The sequence below is a fragment of the Macrobrachium nipponense genome, chromosome 12, assembly GCF_015104395.2.
Source record: "Macrobrachium nipponense isolate FS-2020 chromosome 12, ASM1510439v2, whole genome shotgun sequence".
NCBI classification, from domain to species: Eukaryota; Metazoa; Arthropoda; class Malacostraca; order Decapoda; family Palaemonidae; genus Macrobrachium; species Macrobrachium nipponense.
Genome location: NC_087205.1, coordinates 105,212,553 through 105,238,939, shown reverse-complemented (window position 1 = coordinate 105,238,939; position 26,387 = coordinate 105,212,553). Strand labels below are relative to the sequence as shown.

Below are 26,387 nucleotides of genomic sequence, written 5' to 3'. Positions count from 1 at the left end.
GCATCTTTTCCATGAATCTTTTAAAAGTTATGCTTTATGTCAATGCATCCAAAAATATTGTATTATATCATTTTATTATAAAATACATACATAATAATCAATGTTTTAGTTTGGAAATCAGCTGATGGTGAATACAAGTTTATTTCACCATATTTAACTCAATTCTGAGCAAATTTTCTTGCTTATAGTTAGCCTAAATGACTATTTAGATACTTTATTTATATGGGACAGGGTCATTTTTAGTTATACAAAGTGTTTTTAAGTAGAATTATGACTTGCAGTGTATACTGTGATATTTGAATAAGCATAGAAAACTTATGTACTTCCTCTTGTAGCATATAGGACACACTATAAATCATCTCCTACATCAATTATAACACCTATAACATTGTAGATACTGTACAAATAAATTATTAACCCCTTCAGTACTGGGACTTATGTACGTATTTTACGCTCCAGTAATAAAAGACCGCGACGTACGCTTGTACGTCTTTCATCCCTCCTCGAAAAGCAAAGCGTTTTCTTCAGCTTGGATGGTTTCCAGACAGTATTGTGTACGAGAGGGGTGCTGAAGCTCCACCCACAATTCATTCTAACCAATGAGCATCCGATGGACATCGTGACGTCACTTTCATATGGGATATTAGGAGGGGTACTGGCCAACACATGCCAGTGCACCTCAGGCTATTATCTGAGAAGGATGATCACGATTTTGTCCGTAAACCATGTAGATTTGAATTCTAAACCTTTTTCCCTTTAGATTGCAGTTATATTATATTTTTTTTCAGTATCATGTCAGATGATAGCGTTTCAGAGTCAGGGTCTGAGTACCTGCCAAATCTATCAGATGATGATTATAGTGATAATTTCTTAGAGGTTGACAGTGATAACGAGTGTTTGGAAGACATTGAACCTCTTGTCGATGAAGGTTGGCGGTTCATAACTGATCCATCTTGTGACTTGCGCCCAGACCCAGCCCCCCCTGGTTCACGGAGGGTGACAATGGGATTCCTGTTTACACACCAGATTTCACCTGCTTACGTGATGCATTTTTTTTTCTTTGTTGTGGTGATGTAATTGACACATTGAGTGAATAGATGAATGCTCGGGCAGAGTATTACTTTCATTCAACAGGAAAGCGTGAATTGAAAGGACTTCTATGGAGGCCTGTTACTCGTGATGAGATGTATGTTTTTTATAGCTTGCTGATGATAATGGGTGTGAATAAACTGCCCCATATGTATATACGTATTGGTCACGAGATGCTGTTGTTTTTATTATTATTATTATTATTATTATTATTATTATTATTATTACCAGTGCCGTAAACATTCACTGATGTATACGCTGTTTCTGTATGAAACCTAAGAATAACTGTTTCAGTAGGCAAACTAGTACTGCTATTACCACTATTACTATTTTACTAATACTTTACTACTTTTTCTGCTACTTTATTTCTACTACTTTACTACTATTTCTACTACTTTATAACTGTTCCTACTTCTGCAATTACTTTTTCCACTAAATATTCCTATTTTTTCTGATATCCTTATTATATATATATATATATTTTTTTTTTGACAATGGGGTAAAAATATTCATTGATATACGTATACACAATGTTTTCACATAAGAATATAAATGAAAAATATGAATAACATAAAATTTAGTGGGAGCAAGTAATGATTGATACTCGCGGTCAACAGGGGGTCTCATGCGGTATGCAAGCATTTGCAGCGACGCAGCAGGCCGGTGGCGAAGGGGTTAATGAATAATTTTGTTTCAAGAATATCAAATATGAAAAATTAATTCAGAATCATACCCCTTAAAATCCTAATATTACGTCCTGAAATAATTCTCACATACAACACAATGAATTTAGGAATTATAGACCACTTGGTATGCTTACTTTTAACAATAGTTTTTGCATCACAGAAGAATCTTTATGAAATGATACACGTTGAAGCCTTGACATCTGTCTATTGTTTACTTGTTTGTGGTGTTTTTCATGAGCTTCCGAAAGCAAAATTTCACCTGAAAGTAAATTGTATTAGTAATGATCATTAAAAGGCCAATACCATATATTAAATCAAGATAAAAAATTCTTTATTTTATGTCTCATATATACACATACACTTTAAAGTCATTTTACTACCAGTCTAAGATGTTGGAATACATAGCACCTCCATCTTCTTTGTCTCTCCCTACAGATGGTTAGACAATGATACCATAGATATTGAATAACCAAAAAGACTATGGGAGTGAACTCTTGTCGTATATGGTAGCACCTTATACTGTAAGATTCATGCTTTGTGAAAACATCCAAGGATGGTTTTTCTTCTGCTATATATCAACCAAGGCTTTACTCCTTGGCATCCTTAAGGCACATACAGGAATGGCCTGCTTCATGCCAAAACCCCCTTCAAGGGAACTCTTAGAACAAGAAATATGACACATTTTTAATCAATTTGTATTTGTCATAGCTAACAAACCTAAGGTCTTAACAATAGGTTACCTTCTAGTGCCAGCTGGAAACTGGTTAAAACAATCAAAGATTGTAAAGCAAGGAATCTGTGGCATCTGGCAACTCATGCATATACGAGGTGGATGTTGGTCACTGCCCAGGCTTGGAACTTCATGACGCACCAGTCTTTCTTCAACCGTCTTCGAAAGTTGTCTTTTGTTTTGCTCTCCTTCCCCCAAGCCAGTTTTTTTTCATTGAAGCCCTTGCTTTGTTTCATATTTATTCAGCCCAGAAGTTCTGTGGACGTCAATAATTTTAGATGGCTTTCCTTATTTGTTTGTTTGTATTGTGTTTTTACATTGCATGGAACCAGTGGTTATTCAGCAACAGGACCAACGGCTTTACATGACTTCCGAATCATGTCGAGAGTGAAATTTTATCACCAGAAAAACACATATCTAACCCATCAGTGGAATGCACGAGAATCGAACTCAAGGCCATCGAGGTGGTAGGTCAGGACCATAATGATCATTGTTTTCCATGGTGACCTTCCTTGGGACGGATGCAAATTGCAGTAGATGTGCCTTTTCCCCTGCATCGTCATCGCTTGTATTATGAGTATAATGGTCTGTCTCCCAAAGGGATATTGCCCCTTCAGGGAGAGAGGGCCCAACTACTTTTTGTTCTTTAGTATTTTATTTGTTATATTGAAGACAATTTTCAAACATTTGTATTGACATTAATGTTTTATGCATCTTTCATTTCAACTTCTTACATATTTTCTGGGAAAGTAGTATTGTTTTAGTCTTTCAGAATTTGTGTGTTTTGGGACGTTCGAGACGTCGGTGTTCATGTTGCAGATTAGGTTTTTATGCTAGGATTTGGTTGTCTAGCATAGGAGTGCATTCCTACACTTCTTCAATATGAATTTTAATGGTCTACGATTGCATTTTCCCGTCTGCTTGTAGGGCCAGTCATGATTGTCATCTCGACTCTTTCCGTCATTTTGGTGAAAGAGGAGCGTGGGTTTTATGTGTTTCTTTACAGGCTCTTCAGCTGTCAACCCTGCTTCTCGTCTGGAAGTCTGGCAGCGGTGACGTTCGCTCAGAACTTGGGAGCCCCTCTGCATTGCTTCCCTCTGACAGAGATGTCACTTCACAAATTTTTTATTTGTGCTTGTGCTGTGGAGAGAGAAACACTTTGGAAGCAGTCAGTACTGTCAGCGGTGTGTTCCTTGCTGTCATTGGAGCTCCTTGCTTGCTGACAATACGGCATTGTCATGCAGGGATACCAACCTTACAGACTGCTTTGAATATCGTCTCCCTATGATGTTCAACTTGGTACAACTTTGTCATATAAATGTAGTACTGTTTTGTTTTAACGTTTTTCCGCACTAAATGCTATGTTCTCTCTCTCTCTCTCTCTCTCTCTCTCTCTCTCTCTCTCTCTCTCTCTCTGTATGTAATAGTAATCTGCTGTGTGACATCACAAATGGGTCTGTGACGTTATAGCTTCTGCTGACTGCATAGTTTGACGCAGCCTCTTCCTATCCTTTGGTGATGGATCTTCTTGGAAATTCTTCGCTATCAGTCATGTGTACGTGTCCTGGAGAGGCCCTCCGGTTGCTGTAGGAGGTGGTAGAAGGCCTTTTCACCATCTTCATTGTCACCAAAACTGTGGGCTACAAGTCCGAATGCCGTGATGTCATTCTCAATACTTCTCTGCCTGTGATGTACACTTCGGTGACATCTCTCCTCCACCTGTTGCAGTGGCTTAACTTCCATCATCATCCATGACACCATCGTGGTCGGTTGTCAACCCATCAAAAGTGTTCTTCCAAGAGTTGGTTGATTGGATGACTTTGTGTTTGGTAGGTATCCCAGAGTTTCAAGCAGGAGACATCATGGAGCAAAACCTCCGTCACCTTTTCCTTCTCAACAAGACTTACAACCCATAAATTCCTATAAGACAGAGAGTTCTCTCCTACCCTACCAACACACCATGCCGCCTCTCTCCCTCTGCTTTGTTTATGTTTTTCTCCCCATGCTGCCACTATCTGGTCTTCTATGATGTCACAACACATCTTAAATACATTAATACATTTTTTAAAATCAAACATACGTTTCCCATACACTGAACAATATCTACCTTTGACCAATATGGAATATGAAAATAAAATAACACTCACTAAACTGATATATAATCACCCTCATCTTATAGAAAGTCTTCCACTGAAATATAGGCCAGGAACGACATCCCAGGCAGGGATTAGAGATAACATAAAAATTTGCACAGCACCTACCGCAAGTTGAATGGGGATCTGTAACAGAAGCCAAAACCTGGAACATGGAAATCCCTGAACTCCCGACACATGTTAACGGGGGCTTGGAACTCTTGGAGGAATCCAAGATCAAAGGACAGACACACATATATTCTAAAATACAAAGAAATAACAGGCAAACAAAGCGACCGGCTTGGCAAGGAGAGAGCAACGCAGCTCTCTCCAAGGCAGTCAAAGAAAGACTGATGCTTCATGAGGTCCCAAGCTAGGTCGGTGACCAGCTTCCACCTCGTATACATATGGGTTGCCAGATGCCACACATTTCTTGCTTTACAATCTTTTATTGTTTCAAGCTGACGGTAAAAGATTATCCTATTGTTAAGACAGAAGGTTTTTCTGCTTATGAACAAACGAGTTATCTGAGGTCAGAAGAAACCTCAGGTGGGAAGACAGCTTACATTAACAATACCTTGCCATTAAGAGGAAGTCTAGTAGAGGGAGAAGCTTTATCAGGAAATACTCCAGACTTGACCGCTGTGGTCATAATGACCAGGGAAAAAGCCAAGTCTTAAAACTCACTGACAACAGATAACCAATCTTTACACACTATACCATTTCAAATATGGAAAACATGGTTGGTTCCTAAACAAAGGACCCTTAAATTGAGGATCCTTACCCAAGGGTAAGTACTACAGGACTTAAAATCATTGACAGCAAAAGTACATATGATAAACACAGGGTAAATCTCCAATGAAATCAAAGGGGGGCAATACCAAAATGAAATCAAAGGGGGCAATACCAAAACTGCAATTAAAAAAAAAAATATCAAATGCAAATTAACACTAAGCCATCAAATGCAAATATGATATTGTTAGTATACAATAAAGTTTTGTACATACTTACCCGGCAGATATATACGATTAATGGCCCGCCCAGCCTCCCCTCAGGAGACAGGTGGAAGAGAAAAATTCTGGTTAGAAAACGGGAATGGTTCCTAGTCCCGCCACCCAGCGGCGGGAGTGGGCTGGTCACCTGACCTACCTGTCGCGTGTGCCGCGAGTTTTGAATTCTGTCGGGACGTCGGAGACTATAGCTAAGTATATATCTGCCGGGTAAGTATGTACAAAACTTTATTGTATACTAACAATATAATTTTTGTACATGCAACTTCCCCGGCAGATATATACTTAGCTGATTGACACCCTTGGTGGAGGGCAAGAGACAGCTACATACTAAATATTAATGAATATAAAAACGGGGAAACAACATACGTTGTAGGTATATTAAAAACAACCTTGGTTCCTACCTGATATGGAAGAGGACTTCATTGATACTGTCTATGAGTATGCTTGCCATGAGAGTTTCAGAGAGGATGAGACCTGTGACTGATAACCCTTTCGGATCATGCCAATGGGGGCTTACCCGCTTACATGGCAGAGCCTTTTCTTGGATCGTACCAATGGGGGCTGACCCACTTACATGGCAGAACCTTGACCTGTATCATACCAACGGGGGCTAACCCTCTTACATGATAGAGCTTTAGATAACTAAGACACTACAAGGAGCATAACGACCAATCCCGACCACACTAACATGTTAGAAACTACGATTTGAAAGGGGTCAATTCCTGCACCTTCTTTCAATCGACCAAATAAACGCACCAAAAACCATTAAAAAACCTTAACCTAATAAAACTAAAAAGGATTGGGTTCAGCTCCCTGTCCCAGCAACGAATCCGCAGATACGTAAGCTCCTAGAGTAAAGCATTTATCGTACGTCACTTGAATGTCTCTCAAGTAATGGGATGCAAAGACTGAATTGCATCTCCAAAAAGTTGACTCCACTAGAGTCTGTATCGACAAGTTCTTGTGGAATGCTAAAGAGGTAGCGACTGCTCTTACCTCGTGAGCTTTAACTCTAAGGAGGTCCAGTTGTTCTTCTTTACACGCTAAATGGGCTTCCTTGATTACATCTTTGATGAAGAACGCCTGAGCATTTTTTGAGATCTGTCTTCTGGGATCTCTAACTGAGCACCATAAACTATCCTTACTCCCCTTTAGTTCGTTCTTCCTCTCTAAGTAGAACTTAAGGCTTCTAACCGGGCAAAGAGCCCTTTCTTGTTCTGTACCCACTAGAGACGAAAGTCCTTTTACCTCGAAGGTTCTAGGCCAAGGCTTCGAAGGATTTTCATTCTTCGCCAGAAACATCGGTTTGAAGGAACAAAACGCCGAGTCGTTCCTGAAGCCAACATTATGCTCTAAGGCTTGTAGTTCGCTTACTCTTTTTGCTGAGGCTAGCGCGACCAGGAATAACGACTTCCTTGTTAGATCTCTGAACGTAGCCTTACGGGGATGTTCGAATTTGGGGGTCATCAAGTACTTTAGGACCACATCCAGGTTCCAACTAGGTGCTCTAATACTTCTAGTCTTCGACGTCTCGAAAGATCTAATCAAATCATGTAAATCTTTGTCTTCTGCAATGTTAAGGCCTCTATGCCTGAAGACTGACGAAAGCAATACTTTTATAGCCCTTAATTGTAGAGACTGCTAGACTACATTTTTCCTTCAAGTAAAGGAGGAAATCAGCTATATCTGTCACGAGGTACTGGAAGAGGATATCTTCTGAGCTCTACACCATCTGCGAAACACATCCCACTTCGACTGGTAGACTCGAATAGTAGATGGCCTCCTTGCTCTTGCGATAGCTTTCGCAACTTCTCGAGAAAAACCTCTCGTTCTGACAAGTCCTTCGATAGTCTGAAGGCAGTTAGAGCGAGAGCGGGCAGGTTTCTGTGATACCTGTCGAAGTGGGGTTGTCTGAGAAGATCGCTCCTGTTTGGGAGAGATCTCGGAAAGTCTACTATCCATCCCAGTACCTCTGTGAAACCAGTTTTGCGCTGGCCAGAACGGGGCTAAGAGGGTCAGTTTGGTTCCCTCTGCTGCTGCGAACTTCCTTACTACTTCCGATACGATCTTGAACGGTGGAAAAGCATACCCGTCTATTCCGGACCAATCGAGGAGAAGGCCGTCCACAGAAATCGCCCTTGGATCGGAGATCGGGGAGCAGTAATTTTCCAGCCTGTTGTTCCAATGGGTGGCAAAAAGATCTATATTTGGTCTCCCCCAGAGGTTCCATAGTCTGTTGCATACCTCCTGATGCAACGTCCATTCTGTAGACAGTACTTGGTCTCTCCTGCTCAGAAGGTCGGCTCTTACATTTTTCTCCCATTGAATGAATCTCGTCAGGAGAGTGATTCTTCTCTCTTTCTGCCCCCAAAAGCAGTAGTTGCTCGTTGCCTTTTCGTAAAGGGAGAACGAGTGCGTCCCTCCTTGCTTCCTGATGTAAGCTAAGGCGTTGTGTTGTCCGAATTGATCTGTAGGACTGAACCTGAGATCTGAGCCTCGAAGTGTATGAGAGACAGGTGAATCGATCGCTGTCAATTCCTTCAAATTGATGTGCCAGGACACCTGTTCTTCCCTCCAGGTGCCTGACACTTCTCTCGTCCCTAGAGTGGCTCCCCCACCCGCATCTGAGGCGTCGGAATATAACACTAGCGAGGGTTCGGAACGTGAAGGGATACTCCTTCGTTGAGCCTGCACGGATTCATCCACCAAAGAAGGTCCTCCTTTATTTCCTTCGTAATCTGGAAGGAATCGGACAGATTTTGAGATCTCTGATCCCAATGTTCTCTTAGGTAGAAACTGTAAAGGCCTTAGGTGAGCCTTCCTAGAGAATGAACTGTTCCAACGAGGAAAGGGTCCCCAGAAGACTCATCCATTCCCTCGCGGAACATTGTTCTTTCTCTAGGAAGGTTGCTACTTTTTCCAAGCAGCGGTTCTGTCTTTCCTGTGATGGAAATACATGAAAACCCCGAGAATCCATCCGAATCCCCAGATAAACAATGTTCTGCTGGGGAATCATCTGGGATTTTCGAGGTTTACTAACAGTCCCAAGGACTGTGTTAACTTCAGTGTCAGATTTAAGTCCTTCAGACATCTGACTCGCGACTGTGCTCGTATCAGCCAGTCGTCTAGATACAAGGATATTCGAATCCCTTCGAGATGAAGCCAGTGAGCCACATTTTTCATCAGTCCTGTGAATACTTGAGGCGATTGTAAAACCCCTGAGAAGAGAGATCTTTTACTTCCTCTATGGCTTCCTTGTAAAGCATCTGCTTATTCACGAGATAGAAGGCTTGTTTCTTGACAGAGTCCTTGTAGTTTGCTGTCAACTCCCTTGGAGTTGTAGTCAAGGGAGGTTTTTCCCTGAAGGGGATTAAATATCCTTTCTTTTAGGATGGATAGGGACCAGGCATCGGCACCTTTCTGTGCCCAAGTCTGCGTAAAAGTTTAGAAGCCTGGCACCCACTTTTGTCTGGATGACCGCAGTCTTCATTGGGTCTTGACGAACGGCCTTCGAGAAGACCTTCCTCTCTTCTCCAATCGTCTACTTCTGAAGAGAGGCTCTAGGGGCAGACCTTCCCCGCCCCAAAGGGCTGCTGGAAGGGAACTTTCTCCTTCTTCGATACCTGAACAGCAGGTTTTAGTCTTTTAGCTGACTGGGCCAAACGGTCCTGTGTGGCCTTTTCTGATAAGGTCCTCGAAATATCCCTCACTATTTCCTGAGGAAAGAGGTGACTAGAGAGGGGCGCGTATAACAGGGAGGATCTCTGCAGAGGCGAAACAGATTTCGTTAAGAAGGAGCTAAACACTGCCCTCTTCTTCAGAATACAGGATCCAAAAAGGGATGCCACTTCATTGAAGCCATCCATAACCGCCTTGTCTAGGCAAGTTAATACGCTGCCCAACTCCTCCATACTAACGAAGTCTGGGTCTTGAGACTTCTTGGCTAAAGCTCCCAAAGCCCAGTCCATGAAATTAAAGACTTCGAGAGTCTTGAACAGGCCCTTGATGAGATGATCAACCTCACAGATCCCCCAAGAGGCTTTTGCAGAATGCAGAGAGCGTCGTCTTGATGAATCTACCAGAGCGGAAAAGTCCGCATCTGAGGACGAAGGGAGTCCCAGGCCCATCGGCTCCTTGGTGTCATACCACATACCTGGTTTTCCCGTTAGCTTGGAAGGAGGACAAGCGAATACCGTCTTCCCCGCTTCCTTCCTCGATCTGAGCCAGCTCTCGAGGTTCTTCAGAGACTTTCTCATAGACAGAGTAGGGGTCATCCTGACAAAGGAGGAGGACTTCGACAGTTTCGTGCTGGATAATAAAGATCCCGGAGAAGGGGGATCCGACGGGCGTAGCGAGTCTCCAAACACTTGCAACAAAAGAGAAGCAAGCCTCTTATAGTCCGAAACTCCTGCATCTTTGGGGATTTCTTCTTCCGAAACATCTTCCAAAAGAGCTGCAGGCGAAGAGGGCTTTCCCTTTTCCGGAGTCCGATCCGGAGAAAGAAGCCTTTTTCTCTCGCGAATCCTATCTGCAGGAGAATCAATGTCCACTTGTTGGATATTATCCGAAAACTTGGTCCTATCCTCCTTCCTGCAAGAGTCCTGGAGTTTCCCTATACTCGGGCTTCTGATCTGCTCCTTGCACCTGCTAGGAGAGGCGAAGAGCGCCTGCGAGGAGAAAGGAGAACATCCTGTTCCTGGCGCCAAGGAGAGGCGCTTGCATCCTGGTGAGTGCGCCTGGGCCAAGAAGGAGAGGCCTTGCGCCTGGGTCAGGGCGCCTGGGTCCAAGAAGGAGAGGCGCTTGCTTGGCTGTTGAGGAGCTTGGAAAGGCGAAATGCGCCTGCGAGGAGAAAGGAGAACCCGTTTGTTCCCGTCATCCAGTAGAAGAGGCGCTTGCATCCTGGTAACTGCGTCTAGCAGGAGAAAACAAAGCTCCTTTTATCTTTGCGTCCAGTCGAGAGGCGCTTGATTCTCTCCATAGACCTCCTGGGAGGCGAAGAGGCACTTGTCAAAATCATGGTGCCTACTCGGGCGAGACTCTTGCGCCCTTAGAGGAGGATTCTATAAGAAATCCTACGGGACTCCTGATTTCTGGCACTTGCCGAGGGAGAGGGTTGTTTCCTTCGAGAATCGTCTAGATGAACGAACGCTCTTCCTTCCTTGCGGAGCTCTGAAAAGAGAGGGGCTCTCTTCTCTCCCGGAGCTCTTAGCCGAATGAATTCTCTCACGAGAAATCCGCGAAAAATCAGGTGGAAGGAGGCTCTCAGGCTCCTGGTACTTGTCAAGAGAGGCGCAATTGCCTCTAGAAAAACTCCTGGGAGAACTCTTGCTCGCAGGGAGTTTCCGATCAGCGAGCTTAGAAGGAGAGGACATACGAGTCCTGTCATAACTAACTGAAGAAGGTTTCGCTGGGGGACGAAAACCTTTCAGGCGAGGAGTCTGCTGGCTCCGGGCGCCTACTCTCTGAGGCTCTCCTAACAGAACTCTTGATGGGAGAGAAACGTCTTTCTTCCTAGAAGAGCCTTCTGAAAGAACTCCTACTAAGGCGGACAACTGCTGCTGGAGTCCTACCAAAACTTCCTTTGTCTTGTGAGCAAAACCTTCCGGAGAAGAGTCAGGAGATCTCGTAGCTCTCTTCTTACGAGCAGGAGAATACTCCGGAAAAGGCTCAGGACTGGAATGCAAAGATTCGCTTGCTGTCGTTTTCCAGGTTCTCTTAAGAGGGCGCGACTTAGAGGTAGAACTCCATCCTCTTCTTGGGGACAAAGAGTCCGAGTCAGAAAAGCACTTCCTGAGGACGCTTTTGCAATAGCTGTCCTTGGCAGCCTGGAAGCGGCTACAGGATCTGCCGAAGGACGCCTGACCGTTGGAATACTCTACATCCCCCTTGCGGCTTTCGACATTCCTCCTCCTTGGTCATGGGAGTCTGAAAGAGGTCTAGGCCTAGGAGCAATGCGGAGTCGGTCAGACGCCCCCTCCACTTCACTGGGGACACTGCACAAATCACTGCACACGTCACTGCGCTTACCTGTCTCCTTCATCGCTTGCAGTTGCGATTTTAAGTTTATAATTGAGGCTCTCATTGCAGCCATTTCCGTAGACACATCCACAGGTTCGCTGCTGGGGGAAGGGGCTGAAACCAAACTATGAGCAGGTGAATTAACAGAAGAGTTAGGAGCTACTTCCTGCTCAATAGAGCAGGATCTACTTGAGCTTCTGATGGAAGCCCTCCTAACTCTATCTTTCTCAAGTTTCCTTACATAAGAAGCCAAGGTCTTCCATTCCACTTCCGTTAAACTCTCACATTCCAGACAGGTATTAGTTGCAGAACAATCATTCCCCCTACATTTTTTACAGACCGTGTGAGGATCCACCGTAGCTTTCGGTAGCCTCACCTTACATTCCTCTTTCGTACACACTCTAAATACAGGTACCACGTCAGACATTTTAAAAGAGAATCCAAAAAACGGTCCACAATAAGCGTATGCCAAAGCCAAAGATCAATATACATCACCAAAGGTCAAACAGATAATCCTCGGCCAACGAGAAAAGAATTCCAAAGCAGGAGGTACCAACAACGGTGTTGTTGTTACCGGCGACAGAAAAATTCTGGTTAGAAAACGGGAATGGTTCCTAGTCCCGCCACCCAGCGGCGGGAGTGGGCTGGTCACCTGACCTACCTGTCGCGTGTACCGCGAGTTTTGAATTCCGTCGGGACGTCGGAGATAGCTAAGTATATATCTGCCGGGGAAGTTGCATGTACAAAACATGAAATTACAACCAAGAAAGAAAAAAAGAATCAAAGGCTACTGCTGCTGGAGGACTAGGAATTTGCTCCCACATGTGCAGAAGGCTAATATCAGTCCTTTTCCATCCCTTCAAATTCCTTTCCCAGTGAGAAGCCCGACCCATACACTCCTCACATGAGGAAGAACAAGCACTGACTTTCAATTCAACATTGTAAACATAACTTCTATAGGCCTACTTAAACAGAAGTTGTGAAACAGCCACAAATATACCAGACCCTCACATCTACATAGCTCTAGTTGATTCTCCAACTGAGAAAAATGATAAATTTTTCACCAATTTGTATTTTTCATAAGTAAAAACAAGGAAACAATGATGTGTACATCCAAAAGGAGGTGAAAGCAGAAGCATTTCACATGACAGTTGAAAGGTCAAGCATAAGCTTACAAGCTGGGCACTTTGCAGACCCATACTATCTCACTTGCACACTACACAGCTAATCTTGTAACAACATTCACTCAGTAGATATTCTCTACTTAAAATGTGTCAGATTGTATATCCATAACAACAACAATCCTTGGAAATTAAAATTACAACCAACAATAAATACTAAGTCTTGGAAAAAAAATCCTCAAAGACTCTGTGAGATGCTTCTTCTTTTTTTTTAAATAAGTTCAACTATATATTATTATTATCAATAGGGCTTAGTTTTTCCAGACCTCTGAGTCTCAAGTAGACTCTTCTTGGGCTGGTTCTCAGGGATTAATCCTGAGAAAAAGAAGAAGAAAAAAATATACTTTATTTAAGGGGGCCGGCCGGCTAATGCCATTTATTAAGGACAGGACTTTGATACTCATACCACTTAATAAGGTGACTTGGGACATCTCCAAACCGCATATGATTTTCGCCTCTGACCTTCAGTTTTGTGACGCCAGGGCGATTTATCCTGAAAATAACCATTTTCCAAATTCTATCTCCTCCCTTGATATTTAATATTAAGACCTGGGATTACTACCATATATAGACCCGATGTAGACCTCCAATCGAATGAGAAGTTTTTTTTCTAAAAGTCATTTTTTTGCTAGATATGAATTTTTCATTATGGTAAAAAAATAAACACTATAAATTAGGAAAACAAAATTTATAAAAAAAAGACGAAACAAAAATTGGAAAAAGGGTTTCATTTGATTGTTCTATAATGTCTTTCTGAGTTATATATCAAATTCCAATATTATAGCTTTAAAACTAAGTGAGAAGATAGATTTTGAAGGTCAATAAGTATAGTTTTGAGATACGGGCGTTCAAAGTTTTCCTTCGTATTTCTATAAAGACAATGTTAATAAACAATGATTATTATGAATGTATATTTCTTTTTTGTGTATTAATATACCAAAACCATTTTATCACAATTTAATCATAAATGATGATCCCTTTGCTCATATATCGTAGCCTGGGGCACTGCTTGAGGCAAGATGGGGGACTCCTTCCTACGCAACTCTCTCTCTCCCCTTCACTAACTCGGCTTATTACAGCGAATTTTCTTCTTCTGTACGTTAGCGAGATGTTTTCCTTGTATTTTCCTCTTTGGCATGATGAAATTCTTGCCGAAACAAAGACAAACAAACTTAAATGCAAGAGAATGTCAGAGGTGAAACTCGAAGGTGTACGCTCTTCTTACAAAGACAATGTTAATAAATCATGATTATTATGAATTTCATATTCCATTTCTGGGCTCAGCTCGTGTCGGCCTATGAAAGTAATCCTTAACATCATCTTTCTAGGTAAAATTATCCTAAAATTACCAGAGAAAAAACAAAATTAAGAAATGTCAGTAAGACTGACTCGCTCACTCTTAAAAAGAAGTGTCGGTATGATATAGGGGCGAGTGTGGAACACTACCACGAGACAAACACCAATTAGAACTTCCCTATCAGAATCCCCCTAAGAGAGAGCCGATACCAACGGGCGATGCAGCCTCTACTACTACTACTAGAGGACGCCACGGACAGCAGCGCCCCTAGCGGTCATCCTTAAATAAAACATAAATACATCTTGTCCTGCAAGGGGGGGGAAAACAAACCATAAAAAGGGATGGGTTTCATAGGGCGACACGAGCCAATCACCCAGAAATAGATTTTTCCTTCGTCAAAATCCCTTTTTTGGTATTAAAAAACCAAAATTTTGTTATTTATCATAAATGAAGATCTCTTTGCTCAAAGATCGTAGCCTTGGGCACAGTGTGACGTGTGCTGTCAGGCAAGCCAGGGGCGTTACTACGCAACCCACCCCTCTCTTTTCACTAACTACGCGTATATTATAATATTCTGTAATAATACTAGAGCAATTTTTCTTCGTCTGTATGTTAGCGAGATGTTTTCCTTGTCTTTTCCTCATTGGCCTGATGAAATTCTTGCCAAAACATACATAACCATACGTAAAAGCAAGCGAATGTCAGAGGTGAAATCGAACGTGTAGACTACTTGAAGTTTGTGCTCGCACTGATGGTTGGACTTTTAAGTTGTAGCCGACTGAAATGAAGTCTCCCTTCTCGACTCGGGGAATGTCTACAGATGCCATTTCTCCCAATTTCTTTGACAATAATAATCAAAATTTACGATAATAGAAGAAATATTGCATTTTCATGTACGGATCAATGTTTTAGGCTTATTGAGTTACGTTAACTAATTACCCTGTAACTACGAAAGTAAGAGGAATTTTGACGAAATATTTTGTATACGTATTCTCAAATGCCATATGAAGCTCCATGAATTTTTCATGACTGCATTTTTCGCCCTATACCCCCATATATAAGGGTTCCGGTCAGCCCCCTTAAGAAACCTACCTTATTTAAAAAATTGATGTTGTTAATTGAAAAATCTTTGCTTTCAGCAAGAATATTTTCATTTTTGAATTCCGTAAATAAATTGATCTTTGTTGGGTCCAATTTGGGCACTCAATAAGTAAATGCTGCACTGAGATCAACTATATAATAATACCTAATATGACATAACCCAAAATCTTTGACCTTGGTCCACAGGCAAATGGGCTTCAATTCTTGCCCATTTCCTCTAAGGAAATTATGTCAATACAATTATTTCATAAAAAAAATTACACCCAATTCAAACAAATCAACTATCTTGAAAATGTAAAAACCACAACAATTTTACAATGGCTTTCCCAATAAACAAGATTTAAATGTCTAAGCTTACTGCCATCATGAAAACAAAAATTACTTACAATGAATTTCTAGAAACAGAATTGCTGAAAAGTATGCACCACAGTAATATGCTGCTTGGGCAACTTCCAAGTAATTTACTTTCAGCCAGAGGTTTCTATCCCATGGAGTGCATCTTTGACTGTAATACATACAATGTTACCAATTAAAACATGTTTTAAAAACGGATATGATCTATCAACATATTTTTTTTTCATACAAACCTTAAACTTATAATTAGCCCTTTCATACACAAAAATTCATACTGGATGGAAGCTTCAGTTCCTTGATAATGTCAGTAAGTAGCAATGCATGAGTGGGTAGTTCCTTGAGTTTGAAGCAGCTACAAGTCATTATATCCATTCTGTCAGATACATAAGCTGAAACTTTCTTTATAAGGTTAAGGTTTGTTTGAAAACTGTCTAAATTATTGTTTGTTTCACAACAAACTGATTACTTTAAATTATGTAAAAATCTCAATTTAGATGGGAAAGATAGAGTGGCTAAAAATCCCCAAATTGATAGTGACTCGTAAGATCTGCCTGAAGGACTTAGGATTGATGTCACACGAGAACCCATGTATTTCATTGATACATTATTTGTTGTGTTCTGGGAAGAAACCATGATAAGCAAAAAAGTTTTGCGTAAGTTTTGCACACTCTAAAAATGCTAATAAATGCTTACTTCTAGAGCTTGAACACTAAATATGACCATAATCATGCTCCCTAAGTATTAAGCTAACTTTTAAATGAAATTAAAGTTACTGTAATTTGATTTAAAAGTTAGTTTAGTACATTACCCTTAAAAAAGAAATAACTGGTTAGCATAAGAAGTTACAGGAACTACTACGTACATACGTATCAATTTTTGTACGTATACTAACATTACCCCTAATTATTGGAATGCCATTTTCTTTTTCCCTCAGAGTAAAAGAAGTTTTCTTTGCATCACTGTGAAAACTTCATAAGTCTGTTATAAGGAAGGTAGGTACACAATTCAATGAAGTAAAGAAAACATGTATGTACACACCTAATGTTTGCTGAGGGTGAAGGTAAATTTCAATCAATTTAAAATCATGTACTAGTGTGAGGGCTAACTATGAAAGAGAGAGAGAGAAATACGTACATCATGTGAGGTAAAAACCCTAGAGGGGTATAACCTTTAAAAAGTGCAAATGGGATCACATCTTCTGAAAGTACATTATCTGTATGTGCTGTAATTATGTAACAAAGTACATACAGATTGTGCCAGTATTTTTCTCCAAGGTTAAGATAGTAATTTTTACAGAACAACTACTGTTATGTCTCTATGTTTTACTAGTTGATCACAAAGGTCTTATATAGTGACAAACTGTGAATTACATACTGCCTTTGTATATATTTTAAAAAATATAAATAGTATACACAGATTCTCCATACTGATTTTACACTTAAAAGCATGAACATTTAAATTAGTATACTACTACGTACTTCAGAAATTAAGCAAATTTTTTGAAGGGATATCATCTTTGAAAAGTGCAGTAACTTTGTGAATGGGTATCGCATTTTGTAAAAGTACATATATGCACTAACTGTAGGTGCTGTAATTACCTTTGTTTCATATTTATGCATGAACAAAAATAAAAATAATTCATTTTTTATACAAAAAGGCTTTAAAACTTAAAAATTTACATAATAAATTAAACATAACAATTTTGCAGGGTTTTGCAGTGTTTCTGGAGGATTCGCAAATGTTCGCGCTATTGTGAAGAACTCGCATATGATAATTAGTTAGGTTCCAATAAAAAGTTTGCGCTATTGTGAATTCATGCAACTCGAATTACGTAAGTTCGGGGTATTACTGTAATTCATTAGAGACATAGAGGGAAGTGGCTTGGTGCTACATTTTATTTTTTGCAACAGGGTTTGCTTTTTTGCTTATGCAATCATCTCGATACACATACGCCAAAAGAGGGACATCTGTAGCACTGGAAAACCAGAGAAGTCCGGAGATAGTAAGATTCCTTAAGATGATTCAAAAGATCCTATCCCTGAGGTTTTAGGGACATGTAAGGAACCTCAGGATAAGTGAATACCCTCGGGATGTGCCTACAGCTCCTAAATTATGACTCCAAATGACAAACTGCAGAAGAATAAAAGTTGTTCAGCATGCTGAAATCTACCCAAAGTCATTTACTGACCAAATTACACTAATTTGCCATCTGGCAAATTTTTCTGTGGAACGTAACTTTTTCTAAGTACAGTTACCTCTCAATTAACGCGAGGGTTATGTTCCTGGAGAGCACGCATTAACTAAAAATGGGTTTTTTAAACATCCTTCCCATGACAAATAACAGTAATAAGGGGGGTTACGTTCCTGGACTTGGGGAACTCTGTGTTGCATTATTAATATATAATACTATGTAGGCCAGACAAAAAAGAAAAACAGAACAAAATCTTTTGCTTTATTAATAAATAAACACAGTCTTTTGCTTCATTAGTAAATACAGTACACAAATTCTTTCGCTTTATTAACCCTCTTACGCCGACTGGACGTATTTTACGTAGACATTTTTTGTCTCCCGTGTGCCGACTGGAAGTATTTTACGTCGACTTACAAAAGTTTTTTTTTAAATTCGCGGAAAAATACTTATAGGCCTACCAGCCTAAAACTTTTGAATCACGCGCCTTGGGGGATGCTGGGAGTTCACGGATCAAGGTGTTGTTTTGTTTACAATCGTTACGCAGGCGCGCAAGCATGAATTTCTTTCTTGCCGCACTAAAAAGTATCTGTGACACATCTCGGAAATTATTTCGTCACTTTGACATAATTTTTGTACCATTGTAAATTAGCTGTTACATGAAGTATTATATATGAAAATGTGTGCATTTTTATGTAGAATACAACAATAAAATACTCATGATTGTAGCTTTTATCAGTTTTGAGATATTTTCATATAAATAACGATAATTGCAAAAATTTCAACCTTTGGTCAACTTTGACTACCGAAATGGTCGAAAAACGCAATTGTAAGCTAAAACTCTTATATTTTAGTAATCTTCAATCATTTACCTTAATTTTGCAACTAATTGGAAGTCTCTAGCACAATATTTCGATTTATGCAGAATTTATGAAAAAACTTTTTCCTTATGTCCGCGCGGTAACTCTTCCGAAAAAAATCATACATGCGATTGTGGTAATGTTTACACCATTTTAAAATTAGCCGTTATATAAAGTTTTATATATGGAAATGTGTGCTATTTCATGCACAATACGACTAAAAACAACCCATGGTTGTAGCTTTTATAAGTTTTTAGATATTTTCATATAAATAACGATAATTGCCAAAATTTCAACCTTCGGTCAACTTTGACTCTACCAAAATGGTCGAAAAACGCAATTGTAAGCTAAAACGCTTATATTCCAGTAATATTCAATCATTTACCTTAATTTTGCAACAAATTGGAAGTCTTTAGCACAATATTTCAATTTATGGTGAATTTATGAAAAAATAACATTTTCTTTACGTCCGCGCGGTAACTCTTCCGAAAAAATCATACGTGCGATTGTGGTAATGTTTGCACCATTTTAAATTAGCCGTTACATAAAGTTTTAGATATGAAAATGTGCGCAATTTCATGTAGAATACAACAAAAAATAATTGAAGGTTGTAGCTTTTCTCAATTTTGAAATATTTGCATATAAATCACGATAAATAGAAAAAAAACCACATACGGTCAACTTTGACTCTACCGAAATGGTCGAAAAACGCAATTGTAAGCTAAAACTCTTACGGTCTAGTAATATTCAGTCATTTATCTTCATCTTGAAACAAATTCGAAGTCTCCAGCAAAATATTTAGATTTATGGTGGATTTAAAAAAAAATCTTTCCTTCCCTCCGCGCGCAGATTCTCCGCCGCAAATCTCCGAAATGCGTACGTCCCATTCTCGGAATATTTGCTCTGTTTCATATTAGGCATTTCATAGAGTTTTATATATGAAAAAGTGCGCAATTTCATGTAGAATAAAACGAAAAATATTTGAAGGTTGTAGCTTTTCTTATTTCCGAAATAATTGCATATAAAAAATATATATATAAAAAAATTCGACATTCGGTCAACTTTAACTCGTCAGATATGGTCGAAAACTGCAATTGTAAGCTAATACTCTTACAGTATAGTAATATTCAATCATTTGTCTTCATTTTGAAAGAATTGAAAGTCTCTAGGACAATATTTAGATTTATGGTGAATTTTTGAAAAAAATATTTGTTTACGTCCGCGCGTTACGAATTCATGCATTATTTTGTGATAATATTTTCTCTGTGTTGCTTTTATCGTTTTACAATGTGTTATATACCAAAATGATCACAATTTAGTGTACATTACAACGAAAAAAAAGTAACTTGTTACCTTTAACCGTTTTGCGCACAGCGCGATTTGAATACAATTATATACGTATGAAATTTCGTTTTTGCGCTATCATATATCGCATTATTTATATATGATAATGATAATTTTTTTCATTTCTGATGGTTGCATACTAAACTTCAGCCAATGACAAAAAAAGGAGCCAAAAATGAACTCTTAATCTTGAAAACTAAGAGCGTTGTGATTTTTTGAAAAAAATATTTTTTCCGCTTCCGCGCTCACTCTGAAACACCTCCGGCACACGGGAGACAATTTTTTTTTTACCGCTTCGGCGTAAGAGGGTTAATAAATACATACATTGCACTGTGCTGTCTTTGTTTATGTTGACGGCCATCATCTGCAGCGCACACCACCCTACACATTGGCTGTCCCTCCTCACCCCCTTGCTCATCTTTTTCCCCGCTCACTTGTTTTCTGTTTCTTAATCTTTGTTTTTTCTTCCTGTGATCTTGGGTTTTTCTTGGAAAATTGCTCCAGTTTGGTCTGTGTTGCTTTCTTCCAGTTCTCTAGCATCACAGTATAGCAATTTAAATCACCAATCACCTTTTTTGCTGCAGTTGCACTTCTCATTACGTTAGAATCATTCACCTGGGCACAACTGCTCTGTGAGTCCGCCTGCTTCCGCTAGATGATGCTGATATTCAGGTGATTTGAAAACACCGCTCGGGCGCCAGTTCTCGTTAAATATAAATTTTCGTGTTTTATAAAATTTAAAAAAATATTTTCTAGCTCACATTAAATCGAAAACAAGTTAAACACGCATTAATTGAGAGGTGACTGTGAGTACCCAGTTGACGTGAATGATGCCTAAGAGCACCCCGCTCCCGTAGTTCTTAAGATGGTCGTAGTGAGGCACTGTTTGTCGCCCTGAGCTTATCGCAGGAATTTTAAATCCAACTAATCGTATGCCAGGTTGCCCTGACTTAAAATCACGATTTCTTTCCGTGTTTAGCTGCCAGGATGGAGAGTATGTACTTTGTTCCTAAATCGAATGTCTGCAGATGAAGAGTTTAGTACTTACAGTCATCTCTATCTTACCATTTTACTTCAATTTCTCCATAATATGGATGAATTTACAAAGTGATTGTACAAGCGAGGGTTACTTGGAGATTATTCCTGTTTGTGTACCACATGCAAAGCCAGAAACAGATGATTCCTCTAAGATGGAATCAACCAGAGAACTGGACAACCGATCTACGTACATGTGGCGCTGTGTGAATTGTCAGTGCTGAAAGAAGGTATCAGCTTGGAAAGGATCTTTCTTTGGAAAGTCGAGATTCTATCTACAAACCATAACTATATGTGTTTTGTACCACGTCTCTGATTTACTGTCTCAGATGAAAACAATAAGATCAGGACCGAGAGCAACCGATTCATGTGATCCTCCGCTGACTTCAAAGAAGCCGAGACTGGTACCCTCAAGGTTGTTAGACAATGTCAATTTTGAATAAGGTAAGTTCTACATTCAATTTTATGTGAGTTCAATGTCAATCCTTAGGGAATCCCCATAATTTGGCACTTTACTGTTAAGGGAAAGCATAGGCCAATCTGCCCTTTCGAGTTACTGGAATTCTAACACTGCCTAATGATGTGCATGACTAACCCAACTTCAGTGTACTAATATCATGAGAACTTTAGTTTAAGCTATTTGTTAATTCCAGAATCCATTGTATAATCAACTGTAACTATAATAAGTGAAAAATGTAAGTGATATGAAATAGTAATGTAGATATAAAAAAATTTTCATCTACATCCTTGATGACAAAGAAAAATTGTTACTTATGAAAACCATTCACAAGAAAAGCAGTGTAAGTACAAAAGTAATGATTTTGTAATACACAATGTCAGGTTCCATAAATAGTGAGGGGATTAAAAAAGCAATAGTTTTATGACGAGGTTTTTCAAATAACATTTAATCTACATGATGATGCATACCTTTTTGTAAAACCTACAGCTGGTGTCTGGGCTCTGAGGTAATTTATTACCTTTAAAAGAACTTGAATTGCATTCTTGTCCATGCATATACTTGGAGTCCCTATAAAGATAAAAATATGGCAAATTTTTAATCAATTTGTATTTTTCATAACTAACAAACCTGAGGTCTTAACATTAGGATAAATCTGGTAAAGTTAAAAAAATATGACAAATTTTTAACCAATTTGTATTTTTCATAACTAACAAACCTTCGGTCTTAACATTAGGATAATACTAGCACTAAGCTGGAAACCGGAAGAATTAATAATAAACTTGTGAGATCCAGGGACTATTGGCATCTATACCAGGTCACGGAGTATGTAGTACCCTGAATGCCCTTGGCGTCCCGTGACCCGACAATTATTTTCCTAGTCGGCTGGCTAATGCCATTTATTAAGGACAGGACTTTGATATTCATACCACTTAATAAGGTAACTTGGGACATCTCCAAACCGCATATGATTTTCGCCTCTGACCTTCGGTTTTGTGACGCCAGGGTGATTTATCCTGAAAATAACCATTTTCCAAATTCTATCTCCTCCCTTGATATTTAATATTAAGACCTGAGATTACTACCATATATAGACCTGATGTAGACCTCCAATCGAATGACGAGTTTTTTTCTAAAAGTCATTTTTTGCTAGATATGAATTTTTCATTATGGTAAAAAAATAAACCCTATAAATTAGGAAAACAAAATTTATAAAAAAAAGACGAAACAAAAATTGGAAAAAAAGGGCTTCATTTGATTGTTCTATAATGTCTTTCTGAGTTATATACCAAATTCAAATGTTATAGCTTTAAAACTAAGTGAGAAGATAGATTTTGAAGGTCAATAACTATAGTTTTGAGATACAGGCGTTCAAAGTTTTTCTTCGTATTTTTTTAACGACAATGTTCATAAATAATGATTATTATGAATGTATATTTCTTTTTTGTGTATTAATAAACCAAAACTATTTTATTTATCATAATTTAATCATAAATGATGATCCCTTTGCTCATATATCGTAGCTTGGGACACTGCATCAGGCAAGATGGGGCACTCCTTCCTACGCAACTCACTCTCTCTCCTTCACTAACTCGGCTTATTACAGCGAATTTTCTTCTTCTGTATGTTAGCTAGACGTTTGCCTAGTATTTTCCGTTTTGGCATGATGAAATTCTTGCCGAAACAAAGATAAGCAAACGTAAATGCAACAGAATGTCAAGACAATGTTAATAAATCATGACTATTATGGATTTCATATTCCTTTTTGGGTATTAATAAACCAAAACTATGTTATTTATCATAAATTAAGATCCCTTTGCTCAAAGACCGTAGCCTGGGGGACAGTGTGACGTGTGCTTCAGGCAAGACGGGGGCGTTTACTTACTACGCAACCCTCCTTCTCTCTCTCTTCACTAATTACGCTAATATCGCATATATTATGATATTCTGTAATCATATTATAGCGAATTTTCTTCGTCTTTATGTTAGCGAGATGTTTTCCTTGTCTTTTCCTCATTGGCATGATGAAATTCTTGACGAAACATAGATAAACACATGTAAAAGCAAGCGAATGTAAGAGAAGAAATTCGAACGGGTAGACTACTTGAAGTATGTGCTCGCATTGAATCATGGGATACTCCTAGAGTCCCCTCTGCGACTCACGGAATCACTACAGATGCCATTTCTCACAATTTCTTTGACAATAATGAACAAAATTGACGATAACAGAAGAAATATTGCATTTTCTTGTATGGATGAATGTTTTACGCTTATTGAGTTATGTTTACTAATTACCCTGTAACTACGAAAGTAGAGGAATTTTGACAAAATATTTTGTATGCGTATTCTCAATTGCCATATGAAGCTCCATGAATTTTTTTATGAATTTGCATTTTTTGCCCTATACCCCCATATATAAGGATTCCAGCCGGCCCCCTTAAGAAACGACGTGATTAGTTTCTATCTGTTTCAAAGCCGGTTTTAGTTTGCCCGACTTTATTCATTTTTTCCCTTCTTACTTTTTGTTTCTCTGGGTGTTCTCAGTGCGGGTGTGATCTGATAGGTGTGTGTAAGTTGTGTGATGGAGAATTTTGCTTCACCAACGGAAATTTCTTTGGGTTCTAGGAAGAGACAAAGGAAATGCCCTGAAATGAGTGGGTTTCCTCGTTCAAGATTGTTAACATCAGTGTCTACAGATCCACATCCAGCATGTAGTGGGTGCAGAGAAAACGAATGCACTATTACTAATCCTTGTTCAGTTTGTCGTAGTTGGTTGGTGGAACAGTGGATGAAGTTTTATGGGAAGGGCCAATACAAAAGAAAGGAGACGACACCATCTTTGGATGACCAAGCGTCGTCGAATTCTTTTGTATCGGCAATACACCAGACTGCTCCATATGTTTTGTCACCTGCTTTTGATATTTCCCATACTCCTTCAGTTTCTTCTAGCGATTCGTTATTGGAAACACCAGAAGGGGTTTTGGGTAATTTTATGCATAATTACGCTCCGTCATTTGTACGCAAATGACTATCGGGATTACATATTACTTCAACAAAAAAAGATAAAATCAACTTCTAATATATACTAAAATACAAATCACTGCACTAAGGTTCAAGTTATGTACAAGAACTAGTACACAAATGAGAAAGTTCTAACTGTCAAGAGGCAATCTGGATATGATTTACAGTTGTCTCCCAATGTTAAGGGGGGGATGTGTACCACACCCACGGTGATTCAGCAAATACTGAAAACCCCTCTAAAATGCTTATAACGGCCTATTTTAATACTTCAAACACCCAATATATATAAAACTATCATCTTGAAACATATAGTCACAAATATATGAAAATACAGTAATTGCTGTGAAAAAAAAAATCCATGAATAGGTGACTTTTTAATGAATAATGAGGATGTATGTTTCACAGAAAAATCTGTGGATAACTGAAGCCATGATTACTAAACTGCAAAATAAGCGGGGATCGATTGTAGTTCACTTCAAGAGCTGATTCTTCACATCCATGAATTTAAACTAATCAACTTGTGCACTATTTTTTTTTATTCCCCTAACTGTATTTACATATATTTAATTTCTCAATTTTTCATTCCACAAACAGCATTAAAATTTATTTATCAATTAATAACTCAAACTACCGATTAATTACTTTCATTATATTCCTCTTACTTTTCCTTCATTCATCTTCCTTGTCATTCCTTTTATGATACATATTCACACAGTGTATACAAAACACCACACCATTTTCCATTACCCTGCACTTATGTAGAGAATAAAACTGTTGTATAAATGTTGTTTATATTTCTTTTCCAAAATATCACAATTTGTCGTAAATTGTATTTTTCCTAACTATACAAACCTGAGGTCCTTTAACATAAGGAATGTACTTACGCCGTAGCTGGAATTACGGCCGTTGAATCTTGAACAAGGTGGTTAAGCAGTAACTACTGTGCCTGCCCGGATGTAAACACTCCACTTTGCCTTCCGGCCCAGGTTCAGATTGAGGTGGGCATATCTGTAAAGGACCTCAGGTTTGTCAAGTTAGGAAAAATACAATTTACGATAAATTGTGACTTGTTCCGATACGTAATACAAACCCTCGTTCCTTTAACATAAGGAAGACTCGCTGATTGGTGGGAGGAATCTGAGTGAGCCTCTAGAACTGACTGGAGTTCTGCACACCTAGGCTACTCCTCCTGGTCGTAAGAGCGAGGAGGAGTGCCCTGCTGCCTCTGACAACTTGATCAGAGTATAGGAGCTGCATGATCAAGAGTCAGACTTCTGGGCCTTTTCAAAATGAGTGAGGAATCGTGACTCATCTGAAAAAGGGCTGTGAAGAATATTGGCATCGGAGACATTAATGCAAAATTCTGAGAAGGGTTTGCATTATTGTCAGTCTCCTTCCTCCCCTTGCTAGAGGAAGGAGTGGGATTGCTTCTATGATTCTGATAAGAAACATAAAAAGGATGCTTATGTATAGGCTTACCGCATCAATCGTCCGACCAGCCAGTGTGAGTTTGAGTCCTATCCTCAACCCGAAGGACGAGGAATGGAGGGACTAGGCATGGAAGGGGGAGAGCCAGTCACTCTCGCATCCTTCTTACCTCTACAAATGCACACCATGGACGAGATGCAACTTGTCCTCTTAAAGGAGCTGGTTAGCAAACATAGCTTCCAAGCATCCACCACTGGTCCACGGAAATGAGGTTCCAAGGACCTGTGGGCAGTCCCGAAGGGAAAGAAAGATAAGGTCGCAATGACCTATCCATCTTCCTGTCCGACATATTCTTCGGAGTGATGTCCAGTACCCGTCTACCGGTCTATCCATCTGCAACGATGTCTCTCGCGGTCTCGTATCCCACTGCAGCGAAGTCTCTCGCGGTCTCGT

General features: G+C 39.4%; 1 protein-coding gene across 1 annotated transcript in view; it reads right to left on the bottom strand.

Moving 5' to 3' along the window:
* The window catches only part of LOC135224907 (serine-protein kinase ATM-like), a 147,289-nt gene that overhangs the window by 39,866 nt on the left and 81,036 nt on the right, over positions 1-26,387 (bottom strand). The window contains exons 15-17 of the mRNA XM_064264231.1: positions 21,956-22,055; positions 15,634-15,752; positions 1,910-2,034 (exon numbers count right to left, since the gene is read on the bottom strand). Coding sequence (XP_064120301.1) covers positions 1,910-2,034; positions 15,634-15,752; positions 21,956-22,055 — 344 coding nt within the window. The remainder of the gene's footprint in view (positions 1-1,909; positions 2,035-15,633; positions 15,753-21,955; positions 22,056-26,387) is intronic.